The sequence below is a fragment of the Rhinopithecus roxellana genome, chromosome 8, assembly GCF_007565055.1.
Source record: "Rhinopithecus roxellana isolate Shanxi Qingling chromosome 8, ASM756505v1, whole genome shotgun sequence".
Taxonomy (NCBI): domain Eukaryota; kingdom Metazoa; phylum Chordata; class Mammalia; order Primates; family Cercopithecidae; genus Rhinopithecus; species Rhinopithecus roxellana.
In genome coordinates, this window is record NC_044556.1 from 56,717,510 (window position 1) to 56,735,919 (window position 18,410).

Sequence of the window (18,410 nt, forward strand, 5' to 3'; positions counted from 1 at the left end):
TGGCTGACGTTCTTGCTAGGGGTTAACACAGTTGGTTCCTTTATTTTTTTATTTTTATTTTTTTTTTGAGATAGGGTCTCACTCTGTCACACAGGCTGGAGTGCAGCGGCACAATCTCAGCTCACTGCAACTTCCGCCTCCTGGGTTCAAGTGATTCTCGTGCCTCGAGTAGCTGGGATTACAGGCACATGTCACCATGCCCAGATCTTTTTTTTTTTTTTTTTTTTGCATTTTTAGTAGAGATAGGGTTTTACCATGTTGGCCAGGCTGGTCTCAAAGTCCTGACTTCAAATGATCTGCCCACCTCAGCCTCCCAAAGTGTTGGGATTACAGGCGTGAGCCACCACACCCAGCCAGCTGGTTTCTTTAAGTTGAGAGCAATGCTTACTTATCATTCCGAAAATTCTAAGGCCCTTCAGAATTATACTAAATTGGCTCTGCCTGTGCTCTATCAATGGACCGACAAAGCCGGGATGACAGCACATTTGTTTACAACGTGGTTTACTGAATATTTTAAGCCCACTATTGAGACCTACTGCCCAGAAAAAAAGATTCCTTTCAGAATATTACTGCTCATTGACAATACATCTAGTCACCCAAGGACTCTGATGGAGATGTAGTAGAAGAGCAATATTGTTTTCATTTCTGCTAACACAATATCCATTTTGTAGCCTATGGATCAAGATGTAATTTCCAGTTTCAAGTCTTATTATTTAAGAAATACATTTTGTAAGGCTATAACTACCATAGATAATGATTTTTTTCTGATGCATCTGGGCAAAGTAAAATGAAAACCTTCTGAAAAAGATTCGCTATTCTAGATGCCATTAAGAACATTTATGATTCATGAGAAAAGATCAAAACATTGAGATTAACAGGAGTTTGGAGGAAGGTGATTCCAACTCTCATGGATGTCTTTGAGGGGTTCAGGACTTCAGTGCAAGAAGTAATACTAGACATGGTGGAAATAGCAAGAGAGCTAGAATCAGAAATGGAACCTGAAGATGTGACCAAATTGCTGCAATCTCGTGATGAAACTGGAATGGTGAGGAGTTGTTTCTTAGGGGGTAGAATCTACTCCTATTCCATTGACGATAGAGCTTTAAAACAACAAACAAACAAACAAACAAACAGAAAAGAGTTTACTCATGGTGAAGACACTGTAATCATTATTTAAATGACAAAAAAAGAATTTAGACTATTCCATAAACTTAGATGATACAGCAGCTGCAGGGCTTGAGAAGATTGATGCCAAGTTTGAAAGAAGTTCTACTGTGGGTAAAATGCTATGAAACAGCATGACATCCTACAGAGAAATCTTTCAAGAAAGAGTCAGCTGGGCGCAGTGGCTCACGCTTATAATCCCAACACTCTGGGAAGCCGAGGCGGGCGGATCACCTGAGGTCGGGAGTTTGAGACCAGCCTGACCAACATGGAGAAACCCTGTCTCTACTAAAAATACAAAATTAGCTGGGTGTGGTGCTGCGTGCCTCTAATCCCAGTTACTCGGGAGGCCTAGGCAGGAAAATCGCTTGAAGCCGGGAGGTGGAGGTTGCGGTGAGCGGAGATCGCACCATTGCACTCCAGCCTTGGCAACAAGAGCAAACCTCTGTCTTAAAAGCAAACAAGCAAACAAACAAACACAAAATTAACTGGGTGTGGTGGTGCATGTAATCCCAGCTACTCTGGAGGCTGAGGCAGAAGAATATCTTGAACCCGGGAGGCAGAGGTTGCAGTGAGCTGAGATCGCGTCATTGCACTTCAGTAGGGCAACAAGAGTGAAACTCCATTTGAAAAAAAAGAAAAGAAACGAAGAGCCAGCTGGTGCGGCAAACTTCACTGTTGTCTTATTGTAAGAAATTACTGCAGCCACCTCTGCCTTCAGCAAGTGCTACCCTCATCAGTTAGCAGCCATTAACACGAGGCAAGACCCTCCACCAACAAAAAGATGATGACTGTCGCTGAAAGCTCAGATGATTGTTAGCACTTTTTAGCAATGAAGTATATTTAAATTAAAGTCTGCACTTTTTTTTAGACATAATGCTATTGCACACCTGATAGACTACAGTATAGTGCAAATGTAACTTTCATATGCACTGGGAAACCAAATAATTTGTGTTGCTCACACTGTATCGTGATATTAGTTTGATTGCAGTGCTCTGAAGCCTGATCTGCAATATCTCCAAGGTATGCCTGTAGACACATTGCCAAGGGTTCTTCTCTGAGCCTTGACATGTGCTTACGTAAATGAGAGGCCTGAAGCTTAAGCATTGTTAGCTTTGAGATAAATTTTTATTGTATTTTATTTACTTTATTTTTCAAGACAGAGTCTCACTCTGTCACCCAGGCTGGGTGCATTGGCATGATCACGGCTCAGAGCAGCCTCAACCTCCCAGGCTCAAGTGACCCTCCTAGTACAGCCTCCCAAGTAGCTGGGACCACCGGCATGTACCACTATGCCTGGCTAATTTTTGAGTTTTTGTAGTGATGGGATCTCCCTATGTTGCCCAGGGTGTTCTCAAACTCCTGGATGCGAGCAATCTTTCTGCCTTAGCCTCCCAAAGTATTGGGATTATAGGCGTGTACTTGCCTGCTGGGAGGCAAGTCCCTTACACTGCACTCTGTCATTCCCTCCTTCCTGCCTCAACCTTTTTTTGTTTTTCCTTGAGACAGAGTTTTGCATTGTCGCCTGGGCTGGAGTGATCTTGGCTCACTGCAATCTTACCCTCCCGGGTTCAAGCCATTCTTCTGCCTCAGCCTCCTGAGTAGCTGGGATTACAGGTGCCTGCCACCACCACTGGCTAATTTTTTATATTTTTAGTAGAGACGGGGTTTCACTATGTTGGCCAGGCTGGTCTCGAACTCCTACCTGGTGATCTGCCCACCTCGGCCTCCCAAAGTGCTGGGATTACGGGCATGAGCCACCGTGCCCAGCCCTTTCTGCCTCAACTTTGCATCTTCAGACAGTCACCCTGGGCTAAGATACAGACTTTCAGTTTGGACAATTATTTTTCTTGGCCTCAGTTTCCTCTTTGGTTACAGTGATAGTAACTACATCATGCAGATGTGCCTGGGAGATTGGGGTGAAAAGAATACAGGAAGCATCTTGTCCACAGTGGGCCGGTTACTTGTTTTTCCTTCTTTCTGAGCTGCAGGGAAGGGGGTTCTAATGTCAAGGCTTAGTAAGGAAGGTTCCCAGGAACAGAACAACCCCTTCTCTCAGTCCCAAGCCTCCCAAGGACTGTGCTCCTTCTCTTCAGGCCTTCCCTTCTCCCTCTGATTAAGCCTTCAACACTTGGTGGGACTCTGCGAAGGGGACACAATTTCGTACTCTTGATCCCAAAGGAGATAAAGACTGGGAAATCTAGGGAAGGAATGTGAAGCCTGTTGGAGAAAGTCCTTTTAAAAGCAGCAAGAAGTGACCTTGTCTCCCTTCTTCCATTCCCCTGGGGCTTGTGAACAGCCTTCAGTATCCAAGTTGGAGTAAGAGCTTCAGAAAGACTGGCTGTGAGGGTTTGGAGAGAGGTTTGAGAAAGCAGCTCAGAGACTCACAGAGTCACACCAAGAGCTTAGCTAATCAGCACCGGAGGAAGACAAATGTCCTTGGTCTGGTGGGACAGCTTTGTGAGGCTTGGAGCATGCAGCCTACCGAGGTGAGTTCAATGCTGGCCCTGCAAATTGGGAGGTAGAGAGGCCAAACTAAATTGGAAAAATGACAAAACCCCTATGTACTTTTTAGAACTGTACATACCAGCTAGGAAGTAGTACCCCAAGGTCAGTTCCTTAGCTTTCGACTTTTTCTAATGTAGGGCCTCCATTTTTAATAAACTCTCCAGGTGATTCTTAGCCGGAGATTTGAGGCCCGCAATTTAAGAAACTGCTTCTGACACTGCAGAGACATCCTCAGGGCTGGAAGTTCTTTCTTGACCCGACCAGACTCTCTTCTGCTGTGAAACTAGTTTGGTCTGATCCTGCTGGCTTCTCTGCAGATTACACTCATCCGGGGTTGGCTTGGCGCCTCCTGGGCAGTGGGGCAAGGGTAATCATAGTAACCTAGGCGAAGTCCCTGGGGAAAACTGTGACCCTGGCCCAGGCTCTTCGGGCCGCTGACAGTTAGAACTCCCTCGGCCCATGGTAAGCTCTTTAAGTTCGGGTTCTGACCTAAAAGTTTGGCCAAAGCCAAAGTGCAGAGCAGGGCACGCCAGGGCGGCTCAATCCTTCAGAACCGCGGTTGGGCTAGAGCGCGGGGCTGCAACGCGGGGCTGCAACGGTTGGAGCGACCGGCTCCTGTTCCCTACGCCACCAGCACAAGGCAACTGCCCACTGGAGGTGGGAGGGGGCGGGGCCGGGGGCGGGGCCTGAGCCGAAGAACGCGGGCTAGTGGTTGCCACGGTAACGCGTCAACACCAGGGCCTTGGAGGCACCCGGGCGGCGACAGAGGTCCGGAGTCAGGGCGTGTGGCTGAGGACATGGTGAGGGAGAACCTCAGATGGGGCCTCTTGTGTCCTGAATTGTGTGGGGGCTCTGAGTGGGGAAAGTGGGGGCCTAGGGGAGGGCAGAGTTGGGTCTAAGGGTCGGGAAGGCCCAGGAGTAAGGAGAACACCTCTAGAAGAAGCAAGGGAGATCATGAGGTGGGGTCAGAAGGGGAACTAGGGATAGCGTCGATAGTGACTGGAAATGTGGAGCACGCTGAGCGGAGCAGTTGGAGAGAAAGGGATGTCCCAACCCTCTCCCCGATGCCATCAGACTGGAGCCTCAGTGGACTAAAGATTGTGGATGTGGTGTGGGAAAAAACACTGGTGAGGAGGCCAGATAATGGGTCGTGGTACCTGTTTTGCCACTAACTAGCAAGGTGACTGTGCCTGAGCCTCAGGTTTTTCTCCTGTTAGCAGGGCTTCATGTCCCTCAGCAGATAGTCAATAAATATTTGTCAGTGAATGAATGAATGAATGAATGAATGAATAAATGGGTGAGTGAGGAGGGTCTCAGGTTTGCAAGGCCCAGAAGAGAGACTGGCACAGGCCTGTCAGCCTGGGTTTCACTGGAATGGGGAAGACTGTCAGGATCCTGAAGGTTGAGAAGGCCAACACGGCCTAGGAGGAACCATGAAGGAGATGCCTGGGCTTGAGTGTGTTGGTCCCAGAGGGGAGCGGAAGGGCAGAGGATAAGTGTTGGAGTCTTGGGTTATTGGAACTGACCTAGAATGTCTGGGGGCACAACAGGTGGCAAAGGTAGCTGCTACTTGGGTATACTTGTGGACAAACTTCAGGCCCAGAGGTTGCATTGCTTTTCTGGGGCTCAGTGGACTTCAGAAGAGTTTTGTTAATTATTAAATAAGCCTTCAACAAAGAACAGTTCCTGACTTTCGAGGACTCCCTGCAGTGTTGTATTTGGGGTGGGGGGATCCCTTTTCACTTATGTATTCTATTTGATTCAGTGTCCCATCTTCTCTCAGCACCTTACAAACCCAGTAGCGTATGTATGTATGTGAGCACCTACTGTCATGCCTGGTGTCTAAGGTCATATGGTAAATGTTAGTTCCCCTTTTGTCCTCTTTTAAAAATTTCCTATTTCCAAGCTCTCATAGGTCATAAGTTGCACCTGGGCAAGACTGGTGGCCTTCAGAGCACCCAGATCGGGGATTCCCCATCCAGGAGCCACTCAGGGCAGGGGTTTGACTCACTGACTGAGCCCCTTTGAAATTCCTGGGACAGGACTGGGCATATGGACACCTTTGAGAAGTAGTGGGTCTAAGTTAGTGATCTCTGGTAGGCCAGGTGTGTGTGTTTGTGTACATATGGTGCTACTCAATAGGTTTGGAGAGTATTTAAAGGCTTGAGAAGAGATAGTAGGGGTGGTGAGGCTCACAATTAGGCAGACTTCCAGAACTCTTATAAAAATAATGATTAAAATCCTCCAGAAGGAGGCCGGGCGCGGTGGCTCAAGCCTGTAATCCCAGCACTTTGGGAGGCCGAGACGGGCGGATCACAAGGTCAGGAGATCGAGACCACCCTGGCTAATACGGTGAAACCCCGTCTCTACTAAAGAATACAAAAAACTAGCCGGGCGACGAGGCGGGTGCCTGTAGTCCCAGCTACTTGGGAGGCTGAGGCAGGAGAATGGCGTAAACCCGGGAGGCGGAGCTTGCAGTGAGCTGAGATCCGGCCACCGCACTCCAGCTTGGGCGACAGAGCCAGACTCTGTCTCAAAAAAAAAAAAAAAGAAAAAAAAAAAAAAAAATCCTCCAGAAGGAGAGATGGGGACCTCAGTACTGACTGGGATGTTATCTTCTGGTGGCATCCTACAGATGGCCAGCTTGGTCCCACTTGAAGAAAGAGGATAATTGTGTGGATCACTCAGAGTAAAAGGCAAGGGGTCTGGTTCATGGGAATCTCCCTTACTTGGTAACCAAAGTCTTCAGAAAGGGAAGTAGAACCAGACCAAGAGTTTGAAGCCTGAATTTGCCAGCCTGCGGTGACTCTGTGCAAAAAAAGAACTAGATCAGAATGGGTAAGACATCTAGGAAAAGACATATCTTTCCTGAACATGTCAACCCGTTCAGTTGATGGGTGTTGAAGTTACATCAGGGAAACTCCACACTGACCTATTCTAGCCCCATTCCAGCTTTGTCTTGCTGGATTTGAGTGAAACATCCTGGATCACAGAATATATAATGCTATGTTTTTTTGGTTTGTTTGTTTTTTTGCTTTTTTTTAAGGGTTGTACTCTCTTGCTTTCAGAGTTGGAGCACCAGGCCCATTGCTATGCTTTGTTTTCAAATAAAAAAAAGTTTTTTTTTTTTTTTTTTCTGGTCATAAAAATAGCTGTCTACTCATTGCAGGAAATTATTCAATAAAGAAACATCTTAAGATGGTAAAGCTTACCTGACACACTGTTAAACATTTTTTTGAACATGCTTTCAGTAATACATTCTGGGCACATACCTGCCATTAAACATCTTTACAAGAATACTTCTACATTTGTTTTTCTTTTTGAGATGGAGTCGACTAGGCTGGAGGGCAGTGGCGCGATCTTGGCTCACTGCAACCTCTGCCTCCCGGGTTCAAGCGATTCTCCTGCCTCAGCCTCCCAAGTAGCTGGGATTTCAGCCTCCCGAGTAGCTGGGATTACAGGCACGGGCCACTATGCCTGGATAATTTTTGTATTTTTTTGTAGAGACGGGGGTTTCACCATGTTGGACAGGCTGGTCTTGAACTCCTGACTTCAGGTGATCCACCCACCTTGGCCTCCCAAAGTACTGGGATTACAGGCATGAGCCACCATGCCCGGCCAAGAATACTTATATTTCTTTTTCTTTCTTTATTAATATTATTTTTTTGAGACAACGTCTTGCTCTCCAGGCTGGAGTGCAGTGGCTCAACCTTGGCTCACTGCAACCTCTGCCTCCTGGGATCAAGCGATCCTTCCGCCTCAGCCTCCCAAGTAGCTGGGACTATAGGTATACGCCACCACGCCTGGCTAATTTTCATACTTTTTATAGAGGTGGGGTTTGCCATGTTGCCCAGGCTGGTCTTGAACTCCTGAGTTCATTCGATCCACCCGCCTTGGCTTCCCCAAATGCTGAGATTACAGGCATGAGCCATGGCACCCAGACTTATGTGTTTCTTACAGTCTGTTTCCTTTACAACTTAACATGTTATGGAGATCATCCTATATCAATGACTGTAAATCAAAATCATTATTTGTTTGATCAGCAAATCTTTCTGCATCAGAGTCTCTCATAGAGCTCCTAGCTGTGGCTGAATTCTTGTGCTCCAGGAGTTGGAAGGCTTATGAAGAGAGGGGGAGTCAGCTGAGTCACCAAGACGAAAATATCAAAGCAGGGCTGGCACCTTTATCTGTCCCCAGTCCTCATTTTCCCCAGACCCCCTGCCTTCTCAGCTGCCTTCCCTTCAAGAGCTGTCTCCCCATAAGCAGGACTGGATATGCTTCTCCTTATGCATAGTTCAGCTTCTTGGCAATATTTATTTAGTCATGCAAAGAAGAAAACCAGCCCGTCACCTCCTAAAATAACTTCTTCACTATTGCCTCTGGCCCAGAGGGATCCAACTTTACATTTATGCTTGGTTCTTCATGTTTTTCTAGTATGTTTACACAGTGACCTTTGTAATCCTTGTTACCCTTGGCAAAACTGTTTATTCGAACCCTGGTGTAAGGCTGTGGCTTCAAAGTCAGCATTTTCCAAATGAGGTTTTTCTCAACCACCCAACCCTAGAGTTCAGAGCTTCCCACTGTCCTGCTCAGTGGCCACTTTTCTGTGGTCATCTGTTTTTCTTCCTCTATTCTGGCTCAGGCAGTCCTTGCTGTGACTTCCTCTTGACATGGGTACCAAGGGCATAGGAAACAGGAGATGCAGGCTCAGCCCTGGAGGAACCTGCAGTCTGTTGGACACTTCAGCACAAGGGAAAACCTGTTGGAGTCCTTGAAAAGAGACAGGAAAACAAATGGAAAACAATAATACTTTCCATCTGTATTCCAAAGCCCTTTCACATACGTTATTATCCACAGTGGAGACCACATATGTGATCTGGAAAATATGGAATGGTGGAGTGACTTGGAGTCAGGCAGACGTATTCCAGAAAAGTATCCATCTCAATCTGGTCTGCAGTCCTGTCCTTGAGAGGTCATCTTTCTTCATCAAATGCACGTTGCTATATTGTTCCTAGTATGTGCCAGGCACTGCGCCTTTTCCCTTAATTACATACAAAACTCATGATCCAAAGCCTTCCACCTTTTCCAGTTATTCCAAATGCTTAGCCTCAATCCCACCTACTGAAGTTTCTATTCATTTCCTCTTATTCTATTTTTGGTGGAAAGGGGAGCCGTAGCTCACCACCTACCATATAATAACCCTTCAGAGGCTGTTATTAGGCATCCTTGGGGCTACTATTTTTACCTTTTAATAAATCCAAGCTTCTTTGCTCTACTGTATTGGGGCTGGCTGAGGCTGTAGAGGGAGACTTCCTATGTAAGCCTTTTGCTGGCTGTGCCAGGCAGTGAGGGAAATGCACATATAGCAGTGTTCAATGTACAGCACAGAGACAGCTGGAAAATAATTGTCCAATTGAGTGTGAAAACCTGATACAGGTGTAACAGGCACTGGGGTGTCTGGTTGGTAATGACAGATCAGAGAGAGCTTTCAGAACACTGTCCAGGGCTTAGTGACCTGGAATGCATGGTGTATTTCCCTGTCTACCCTGTTCCCTTGACAGCTGCTGATTCCCAGTCTTGGGGAGACTGAGGCCCATTCCTTCAAGGTAACCCAGTTTAGAGAGATGTGGGGCATATGGGCTCCTCCAAAGTGAGGTTTGAGTCAGCTTTATCATAAGCCTGGAGTCATCCAGTAGTCTTTGTAGATACTACCTTTTAAAGATAGATGTCTACTCTTGGGACTGAGCTGAAGCTGCCTGTCCTTTGGGAATGGAGGTTGTGTTAATCAGATTCTTAGTTACAAGCGACAGAACCAGAATTCCAATTTAAGTAAAAGAGAATGTGTTAAGAGGATTTTGGAAAGCTCAAAAATAGGAACAAAGGAAGGTTCTGCAGCTGGAATCAAGACCACAATCAAAACCTAGAACTGGTCTGGCAAGGACCCTGATGCACTGTTGTACCCCCCAAACTGCCAACTCTGTACATAGGGTGCTGCTGCTGGTATCGTTATCAGTATTGATATCAGACCAGACACTGGGTCTGACTGCCAGTTCTGTTTGGGTCAGAAAGGTTTTCCTTGTTCTGACTTTTGGTTCACTAGTTCCCTAGTCATTGTCAGTCCAGGGCCATCTCATTGGGTAAGCCTAGGTTCCTTGGCCAGGCTGAGAAGGTGAATATTTGATGTTTTCAGCTTCTGTAGTTGGAGATGAGCACTATCTCCCACAACTCATTAGATGGGGAATTTGCCAAAATAGGAAGTTAGTAGGGGGCTAAAAAATGACTGAGGCACACTAAAAGGGTCTTGGGAGAGAAACAGCCAAATAGTGGATATTATGAACTGGTTTGCTTGATTGTAGCTAGTAATCGTTTATCATTCACCACTGCCTCAAGTTTATTGGGCATCAGCCACATGCCAAGCAGTGGGTGAGGCGCTTTTCCATCCTTTATATCCTGTGCTCCCACCATAACCTTGTAAGACTGTGGAGATACGAAGGAGGTCAAACAGTGGTATCATTTGTGAGGAAGACTTGAAGCACAAGCTGAAAAGATTGGAGGCAAAGGGGACACTGCGCATGTCTGGGGAGGCAAGTCCAAATTGCCCCACGAGAGGTTGTCCTCTTGGGAAACTGGTACTAGTCTGATAATGAGAAACTGTTGCTTCTCTCCTCCTGCCATTCCCGCTTCTTTTATCTTTACTTCCATACTATGTGGCCGACTTGGCCTTCAGCTTCGAGGACTATAGAATTGCTTTTTAAAAAACCACAAAAAAACAAAACAGTTTTGTTTTTAATTGACACATAATGATAGTACACATTTATGGGGTACAGTGTGATGTTTTGATACATGTATATACATTGTATAATGATCAAATCAGGGTAATTAGCATATCCATTACCTAAAACACTTGTCATTTCTTTGCGGTGAGAACACTCAAAATTCTCTCTTCTAGCTAGTTTGAAATATACAATATAGGCCGGGCGCGGTGGCTCAAGCCTGTAATCCCAGAACTTTGGGAGGCCGAGACGGGCGGATCACGAGGTCAGGAGATCGAGACCATCCTGGCTAACACGGTGAAACCCCGTCTCTACTAAAAAAATACAAAAAACTAGCCGGGCGAGGTGGCGGGCGCCTGTAGTCCCTGTAGCTACTCGGGAGGCTGAGGCAGGAGAATGGCGTAAAGCCGGGAGGCGGAGCTTGCAGTGAGCTGAGATCCGGCCACTGCACTCCAGCCTGGGTGACAGAGCGAGACTCCGTCTCAAAAAAAAAAAAATATATATATATATACAATATAAATAATATACATTATTGTATACATGTATATTAATATACATTTATATATAGTAATATACATTATATGCATTATTAACTCTAGTCATTCTATTGTGCTATCAAATACTAGATCTTACCATGTCATTTAATCTTATAACATTTATATTTCTCAAAATCCTCTCCTCTAGATATTGTGTATCTCTTTTGAGATATACAGTACATTATTATCAACTATAGTGGCCTTTCTGTGCAATAGAGCACCAGAACTTATTCCTCCTATCTAACTGTAACTGTGCACTCATTGATCAACCTCTCCCCATGCCCCTCCCCTTCCTCTCTTCAGCCTCTAGTAACCACCATTCTACTCTCTACTTCTATGAGATCAACTGTCTTACAGAAATGCTCCTTTGTGCAGAGCTCTCTTTTTCAGGGATCCCCCTGCTCTGTGGGGATGCCCTCCATCTGTTACTCTTTGTCCCCTACGGTTCAGAGTTTACACAGCCACTTTCCCTAACTGTTTCTTTTTCACATGCCCACCCACTCCCCCAGCATGGGCTGGTGAATTGTTGACTGCTTAGGGTCTGGATGCCACTCAGTACTGATGACCCAAACTTTCTGCCTCTTCCTGCAGCCACTAAGCACAGCTGGCATCCTGAGCTCCTCTTCTGCCACTTCCAACAGGTCAAGGAATAAGGCTCGCTATCGGACCAAAGCCGTGAGCTCTGAGGTGGATGAGAGCCTCTTTGGAGATATCAAGGTAATCCTCAACAAGTCCTTTCAAGTCGATGCCACCTGCAGGCAGAAGCCCAAAAATGTAGCTCAGGGCAAAGCTTCTGCTGAGTAACCTTGCTCTCATAGGTAACTCTCAGACCGAAGACAAAGGGGAATTCTGAGACCTGAGCTGCAGAGCTTTGGGATCTAGTGGAGCCTATGTCAACAGGGACACCCGGCTTCTTCCACCCCAGTCTCTCATGTCTTCACAGTGTTTAAAATCTGTTGTAATGTCAAAAGGAAGGCTCAGCTGCAGAGAGTGCAATAGTTGCAGTTGAGCTCCGTGACGGAACCGCTGGAGGGCTGATGGGCTAAGCTTGCAGGCAAGAGCAACATCTTCCCCCTCCATCCAAGGATAATACCATCAGAGTACAACACAAAACCATCCTCCTTTCCCAGTTGCTCAACTAAAACAATTATTTAGCTTTGGGAAATGAGCAGGTCTTTATTTATAAGTGTTGTCTAGACCAAAAGGTTGACAACTCCTTTAGTCTAGATAAAGAGAGCTAGATAATAGAGCTTTGACTGATTTTGGTACACATGGAGAAGACTCTCATTCAGAAGACTCTCACTCTGCAGCAGTTTTCCTGTTGGTAAGAGAAAGGATCAACAGATGCATTTATTTTTTATTTTTTTTTAAGACAGGGTTTCACTCCTGTCACCCAGGCTGGAGTGCAGTGGTACAATCTTGGCTCACTGCCACCTCCGTTTCCCAGGCTCAAGTGATTCTCCTGCCTCAGCCTCCCAAGTAGTTGGGACTACAGGTGCCCACCACCACGCCTGGCTAATTTTTGTATTTTTTGTAAAGACAGGCTTTCATCATGTTCCCCACGCTGGTCTTGAACTCCTAAGCTCAAGCAATCTGCCTGCCTCGACCTCCCAAAGTGCTGGCATTACAGGTGTGAGTCACCCCACCTGGCCAAAATGCAATTTCACTTACAGACATTTGTGTTGTTGTTGCTGTTGTTGTGGGTACATGTGGAGTTTTCTAGTCAAAGCAAAGAGAGATTTGGAATTGGCTGAGTTCTCCAGGAGTAGTCATGCTGGCTGGCAAAAGGGGGTTATCAGAAAAATGCTTGTCCCTTGTCTAGTTTCTTTGGCCTCATTGGTGGGTAAGAGTTCAGGAAGTCTCTCAACAGGCAGTAGAGGGCAGAAGTGGCCTGTGGCATGACTGAGTTGTGCCCACGTGAAAGCAGAGATGGGCACCAGGTGGCAGCAGCACACGGGACTGTGAGTGCAAAGTGAGGTAGGACAAGCGGGGCCATTCCCCTGCCTCTGGTCAGGATCACAGTGGCTGCATTAATGACACATCCTTTCCTGTGTTTAGACATTTTCTGAAACAGGTGATTTCATTTTCTTGTTATCTAATTCCTTCAGGTCGGAGAATTTTGAAAAACAAAAACAAAACAAAAAAAAAAAAACACAGTCTGTGTTCTTGCTGAATTCTAACTCACTGACCTCAGCACCAACTCAATGAGCTGGTAGAGAACTACCCATAGATCTTAAGGGTAGGCCTCTGCAGGTCATTTAGCGATTTCTATCTCCCTCAATATGGCTTTTTGTGGGGGTTAAAGTAATTTAATTGTAAGAAAGAATTTAAAATGACCAATGTCAAAGACTGTAAGAGTCTGTAACAAATTATATTGCTTCAAACCCACTGTGTGGTCCTAGAGAGATAATTATTTCTTCTTTCATAAAGGAAAATCTTTCATGGAGAGAGGAAAATCTAGAGACCAGAAATTTGCTTTCATTCCTGATGACTTTAGACTAGGTATAGACACACACTAGTGACCGCCACTCCTTACTATACCTACCGTTCTGCAAGGAATATCTGTACAAGAACAAGAGACTTGTTCTCCGAAAAGCTGGTCAGGACCTGGCACGGTGGCTCACGCCTGTAATCCCAGCAATTTGGGAGGCCCAGGTGGGCGGATCACTTGAGGTCAGGAGATTGAGACCAGCCTGGCCAACATGGAGAAACCCCGTCTCTTCTAAAAACACAAAAATTAGCTAGGTGTGGTGGTGGTTGTCTGTAATCCCAGCTACTCGGGAGACTGAGGCAGGAGAATTGCTTGAACCCGGGAGGCAGTGGTTGTAGTGAGCCAAGATTGCGCCACTGCACTCTAGCCTGAGTGACAGAGCAAGACTCCATCTCAAAAGAAAAGTAAAGAAAAGAAAAGAAAAGCTGGTCAGTACAGAACACATCCAGCCACGCTCAGATATAGGGCATCCTGCTGCTCTATCCTTGAAGTTAGGACTGACCAGCAGGAAGTGGGGGTGACAAGCTTCTAAGCTATTCTTTCTGAACTCATAGTCCCCAGCCCAGGGCCACAGTGACAGCCCCATTGTGCTGCTCCGAGATAAGCATACCCTTCAAAAAACTCTCACTGCTTTGGGCTTGGATCGAAAGCCAGAGACCATACAGCTCATCACCCGGGACATGGTCCGAGAGCTCATGTGAGTACACAGTCCCCTGTCCTTCTTTGCCCAGTCCCTATCCTTTTGCTAAGGATCTTTGCAGGGAGATGGATAAACCCACCTGGTTTCATTCTGCCCGTCCAATCCCCACTTCTTTCCTATTCATTTTCCCCTTTTTGTTTGATAGTTCTTTCTTTCTTCTGCGTTCTGGCCTCTCTTGTTTCTCCCATTGTATCTATTATTGCTACTGCCCTTTATTCTCAGCTTCATTCTCCTTCCTTACTTCTGGCTGGCTGTGTGAGCTAAGGGACTGGTAGAGGGGAGGTGCTTAGTGAGTCCTCTCTAAGTCCCCATTAGTGCCCTCCCTAAAGGGAAGTGATCCAGATGAGTCACTTCCTTTTGGCTGCATTAAGAATCTGAAGCAAAGGGAAACTAACCAGATGCCTCATTAGCCCCTGGCTTCCTCCCAGACTCTAAGGCCATAAGAGGAAATTCACAGGAGCTCCTTGGTTTCCTTTGGGATTAGCTCAGCCCCACTTCCTGACTAGAGCTGTCCCCAGGCTTGAGCCCCTCCTGTGGGGCTTAGTCCTAGCTCAACCATGTGCCATGAGCCAACACTGCTCGGTGGTTTAGCTCTTGTGTTAGTGCTTCACCCTTTACAACCGTTCTCCCTGCCCTGGCTCCACCTACTAAAACCCTAATTCCCAGAAAATGCTACCTGTGTCACAGCTGGGGAGGCACATCTGGTACACACCCCAGGAGCTGTGTTGGACTGCAGTTCCTTACTGACCATGTCTGGTCAGCCCTGGCATCAAATGGCCAGATGTGGCTAGAGCCCTGCAGCCACTCCTGGAGCCAGAGGAAGGGATCCTTCTTGGAGCCATCTAGTCCTGAAAACACATCAGAGGACAAGTGGCTGGTTATTTTTCAGGGCTGCTGAAAGTAGTATGAACTGCTGTCTTAGATTCAGATCACTGCTGGTCACTCCAGATCCTAGGCTGTTTAGGGCCACTCTGCTTCGTGAAACACAAGATCTTGGCTAAGCTGCAAATCCACTCACTCATTCTGTCCATCTCCTGGACCACCCTCCCCCAACACACACACACTAGTTTTATTAGATGAGGTTTCACTTCCTGTCTCAGACCATCTGTCTTATTGGCATGTACCTGCCTCACCCAGAAGCAGCTTTCTTCCCACCTCCCCAACTACTCCCTCCCCCATCTTTAATGTATGTCATTTGCTTGTAATCATTATAATTAGCGATTGGTTTGTTGAATGCGTTGGATAGCTAGAAAGGAGAGGTCTATAGACATGTCTCTGGCTATTGTTGATCATAGATTTTAATTAATATTTAGGGTTCAAAGCTTCTTTCTAGGCTGGATAGGCAGGGAAGCTTAGGTTTCTAACTAGCATCTATATCAACCTTGTCTGGCGTCCTCTTGCCCTTTTTATGTCATCCTTGAGGAATAATCTGTTTTTAAAGTTTAATTCAACAGCTTTGTTTTGAATTCTCACTCTGTGCCAAGCGCTGTGCCAGAGACTAGGCTGCCAATGTGGTTAAGACAGAGTTTGTGTCCTGAAGGAGCTCATAAAGGAAACAGAGCCTGCATGATTTTCTGTGATATAGGCAGTAAGAACAGAGTGCAGTGGGGGCTCAGAGGAGGAGGTGATCTATTGGGTCTTGGTGGGTCGGGGGGGCAGAGTGGGCACATGTGGACATGACGGGGGGTGGGTCTTAGCTGCACAGAGAAGGTAACTTATGAGTTGGATCTTATAGAAAAAGGACTTAAAATGTCTCTTTTTAGCCTGCAGTGCTACCTGACCCCCACCTTGGAACCTCTACTCCCCAGTGGACTCATGGCACACGTGCCGTCTCTTCTGCTACTGGAGAAGTCCACTGGCATGATGGGGAGAGGGGAAGAGAGCAGAGAAGCCTAAAATGTGGTGCCAAGAACTTTCCCTCTCACCTCCCTAAATCTGTTCATTCTTGTATCAGTGTTCCCACAGAGGATCCCTCCGGGGAATCCCTAATCATCAGCCCTGAGGAGTTTGAGCGAATCAAATGGGCATCCCATGTCCTGACCAGAGAAGAACTTGAGGCCAGGGACCAGGCCTTCAAGAAGGAGAAGGAAGCCATCATGGTAGTTAACCTCCCTAAGGCTTTGCCTCTGCAGATGGGTCGCAGAATCAAAATGTACTGAGGAACTCTCATTAGGGGTCCCTGAAATGAGGCACAAATTACGTACTTAAGAAATATTGCAGAAAGGAGACCAAAGAGCAATACCTGAGATGAGAGGTGGGAGCAACTGGGGCCAAGGGGAGGGCTGAGAATGAAGCCAGGCTGTGGAACTTCTTGGTTCTGATGTCATCACTGGCCGAGGCAAAATTGTACTGGGTCACCTGTGATAGCCAGGCTAGTGCCCAGGGCACAGAGCACATGAAATAATCCCCCACTGAGCCAGACTGGTCTCCCTTAGGATGCAGTGATGACACGAAAGAAGATCATGAAACAGAAGGAGATGGTGTGGAACAACAACAAGAAGCTCAGTGACCTGGAGGAGGTAGCCAAGGAACGGGCCCAGAACCTCCTGCAGAGAGCCAACAAGCTGCGGATGGAGCAGGAGGAGGAGCTCAAGGACATGAGCAAGGTGGGCTCTTCATCTCTCCCTTCCCTCTGAGCACTCACTGCCATCCTGCCTCCCTCCTCTTATTCCCACACTGGACAAGGTCAGGGACTGGTGGGGGTGTGGGCAGGGGAGGGGCAGCAGGAGAGCTGCACCTGCTGTGGTAGTTGCAGTGATCACAGTGAGGACTGGCTCTGCCACCTGCTTGCTGTGTGACCTTGGGCAAGTCACTTGCCCTCCCTGAGCCTCACTTTCTTCATTTGTAACTTGAAGGTGGTAAAACTGCTTTGTGGAATCATTGGCAGGATGAAATAAGCTAATAGATGGGAGAGGCTTTGTGGGCTGTGGATTGGTAAATTAAATGTGAAGTGCTACTTTTATTTTCATACTGTTAGTTCAGTTCTGGCCACGTATGGTGGTCGAGGCAATTGGATGCTTTTGGAGTACCCAAAGCTCTTCCTTTGGCTGAGAACATAAAGACCAGAGGCTCATTTAAATTCTGTTGTAACTCATTTGCACGTGGTTCATTTCCTTACCAAATGAAAAGTGCTGGTTCCCCAATCCCTGCACCTCTGATTTCTGTCTCTCAGGTAAATCTTCTCTACATTTGCCTCCTTTAATTTTCTAAAGGTTTTACTTTTGGGTTCTTATTGATGGGCCCATGGCTTTTCATCCCTTTTGTGTCATGTTGGGCTCTTCCAGCTTAAAAATCTTGTGGCCTGGCCTCTGCAAGAGTGTCTTAGCTCCCCTGAGGAGAACAAGGGGTCCAACCTGGAGTTCATGGGTCTCTTAAGTGGAACAATGGACCTCTGAAGTTTTATAGAAATTTTGTGTGTATATCTGTAAGTGAATTTTATGGAGGAGAGGGCCTACTGCTTTCATCATATTTCCAAAGGGTGACCCATTACCACCAAAACTCTACGATGTAGCTCCCTGAAAGGTGCTATTCCAGATCCCTCCTTGCACAGACCCTGGCACCTAGCAGGAGGCCAGTAAAATTTTGAGCTCAACTATATTCAGGGGAAAGGTAAATACAAGAACATTCTTATTTCCCCAGACTTGTGAGCAGTCATGCACACCTCCGGCATGCTCAGCAGTATAGCATTCTGTTCCCATTTCTTCCCCTTAAACTTACACATCCCTAGGCCTAGTGCCACAGTTTAATCTCCACTCTCCAGATTATCCTCAATGCTAAGTGCCATGCCATCCGGGATGCCCAAATCCTGGAGAAGCAGCAGATCCAAAAAGAACTGGACACAGAGGAGAAGCGGTTGGATCAGATGATGGAAGTGGAGCGGCAGAAATCCATTCAAAGGCAGGAGGAACTGGACAGGAAGAGGAGGGAGGAAAGAATTAGGTAAAGATGTGGTTTTGGCATCTCCCTCTCTAAGCTATTTCCATGTATCTTTAGGTCCATGTAGCCTAGCAAAGAGGGAAAAAATGCGAAATGGTCATTATTGTCATCTGCTTATCTTAAAACTTTACTAAGTGATACACAGAATCACAGAACTTTTTTTTTTTTTTTTTTTTTTTTTTTTTTTTTTTTTTTTTTTGAGAGGGAGTCTCACTCTGTCACCCAGGCTGGAGTGTAGTGGCATAATCTTGGCTCACTGTAACCTCCACCTCCTGGGTTCAAACGATTCTTCTACTTCAGCC

The 18,410-nt window shown here is 46.5% G+C and overlaps 1 protein-coding gene across 3 annotated transcripts in view; it reads left to right on the top strand.

The window, feature by feature from the left end:
* The first annotated feature begins 3,527 nt into the window (after positions 1-3,527).
* Positions 3,528-18,410, top strand: part of CFAP45 (cilia and flagella associated protein 45) — a 29,433-nt gene continuing 14,550 nt past the window's right edge. Inside the window, exons 1-6 of one of the 3 annotated variants that reach the window (XM_030936336.1) lie at positions 3,528-3,653; positions 11,573-11,698; positions 14,027-14,169; positions 16,127-16,271; positions 16,608-16,778; positions 17,933-18,111. In XM_030936336.1, the coding sequence (XP_030792196.1) occupies positions 3,639-3,653; positions 11,573-11,698; positions 14,027-14,169; positions 16,127-16,271; positions 16,608-16,778; positions 17,933-18,111 (779 nt within the window). In that variant the 5' untranslated portion in view covers positions 3,528-3,638. Of the gene's footprint in view, positions 3,654-4,371; positions 4,473-11,446; positions 11,699-14,026; positions 14,170-16,126; positions 16,272-16,607; positions 16,779-17,932; positions 18,112-18,410 lie in introns of those variants that run through there. The other 2 variants (XM_010360781.2, XM_030936335.1) reach the window with 2 other exon arrangements.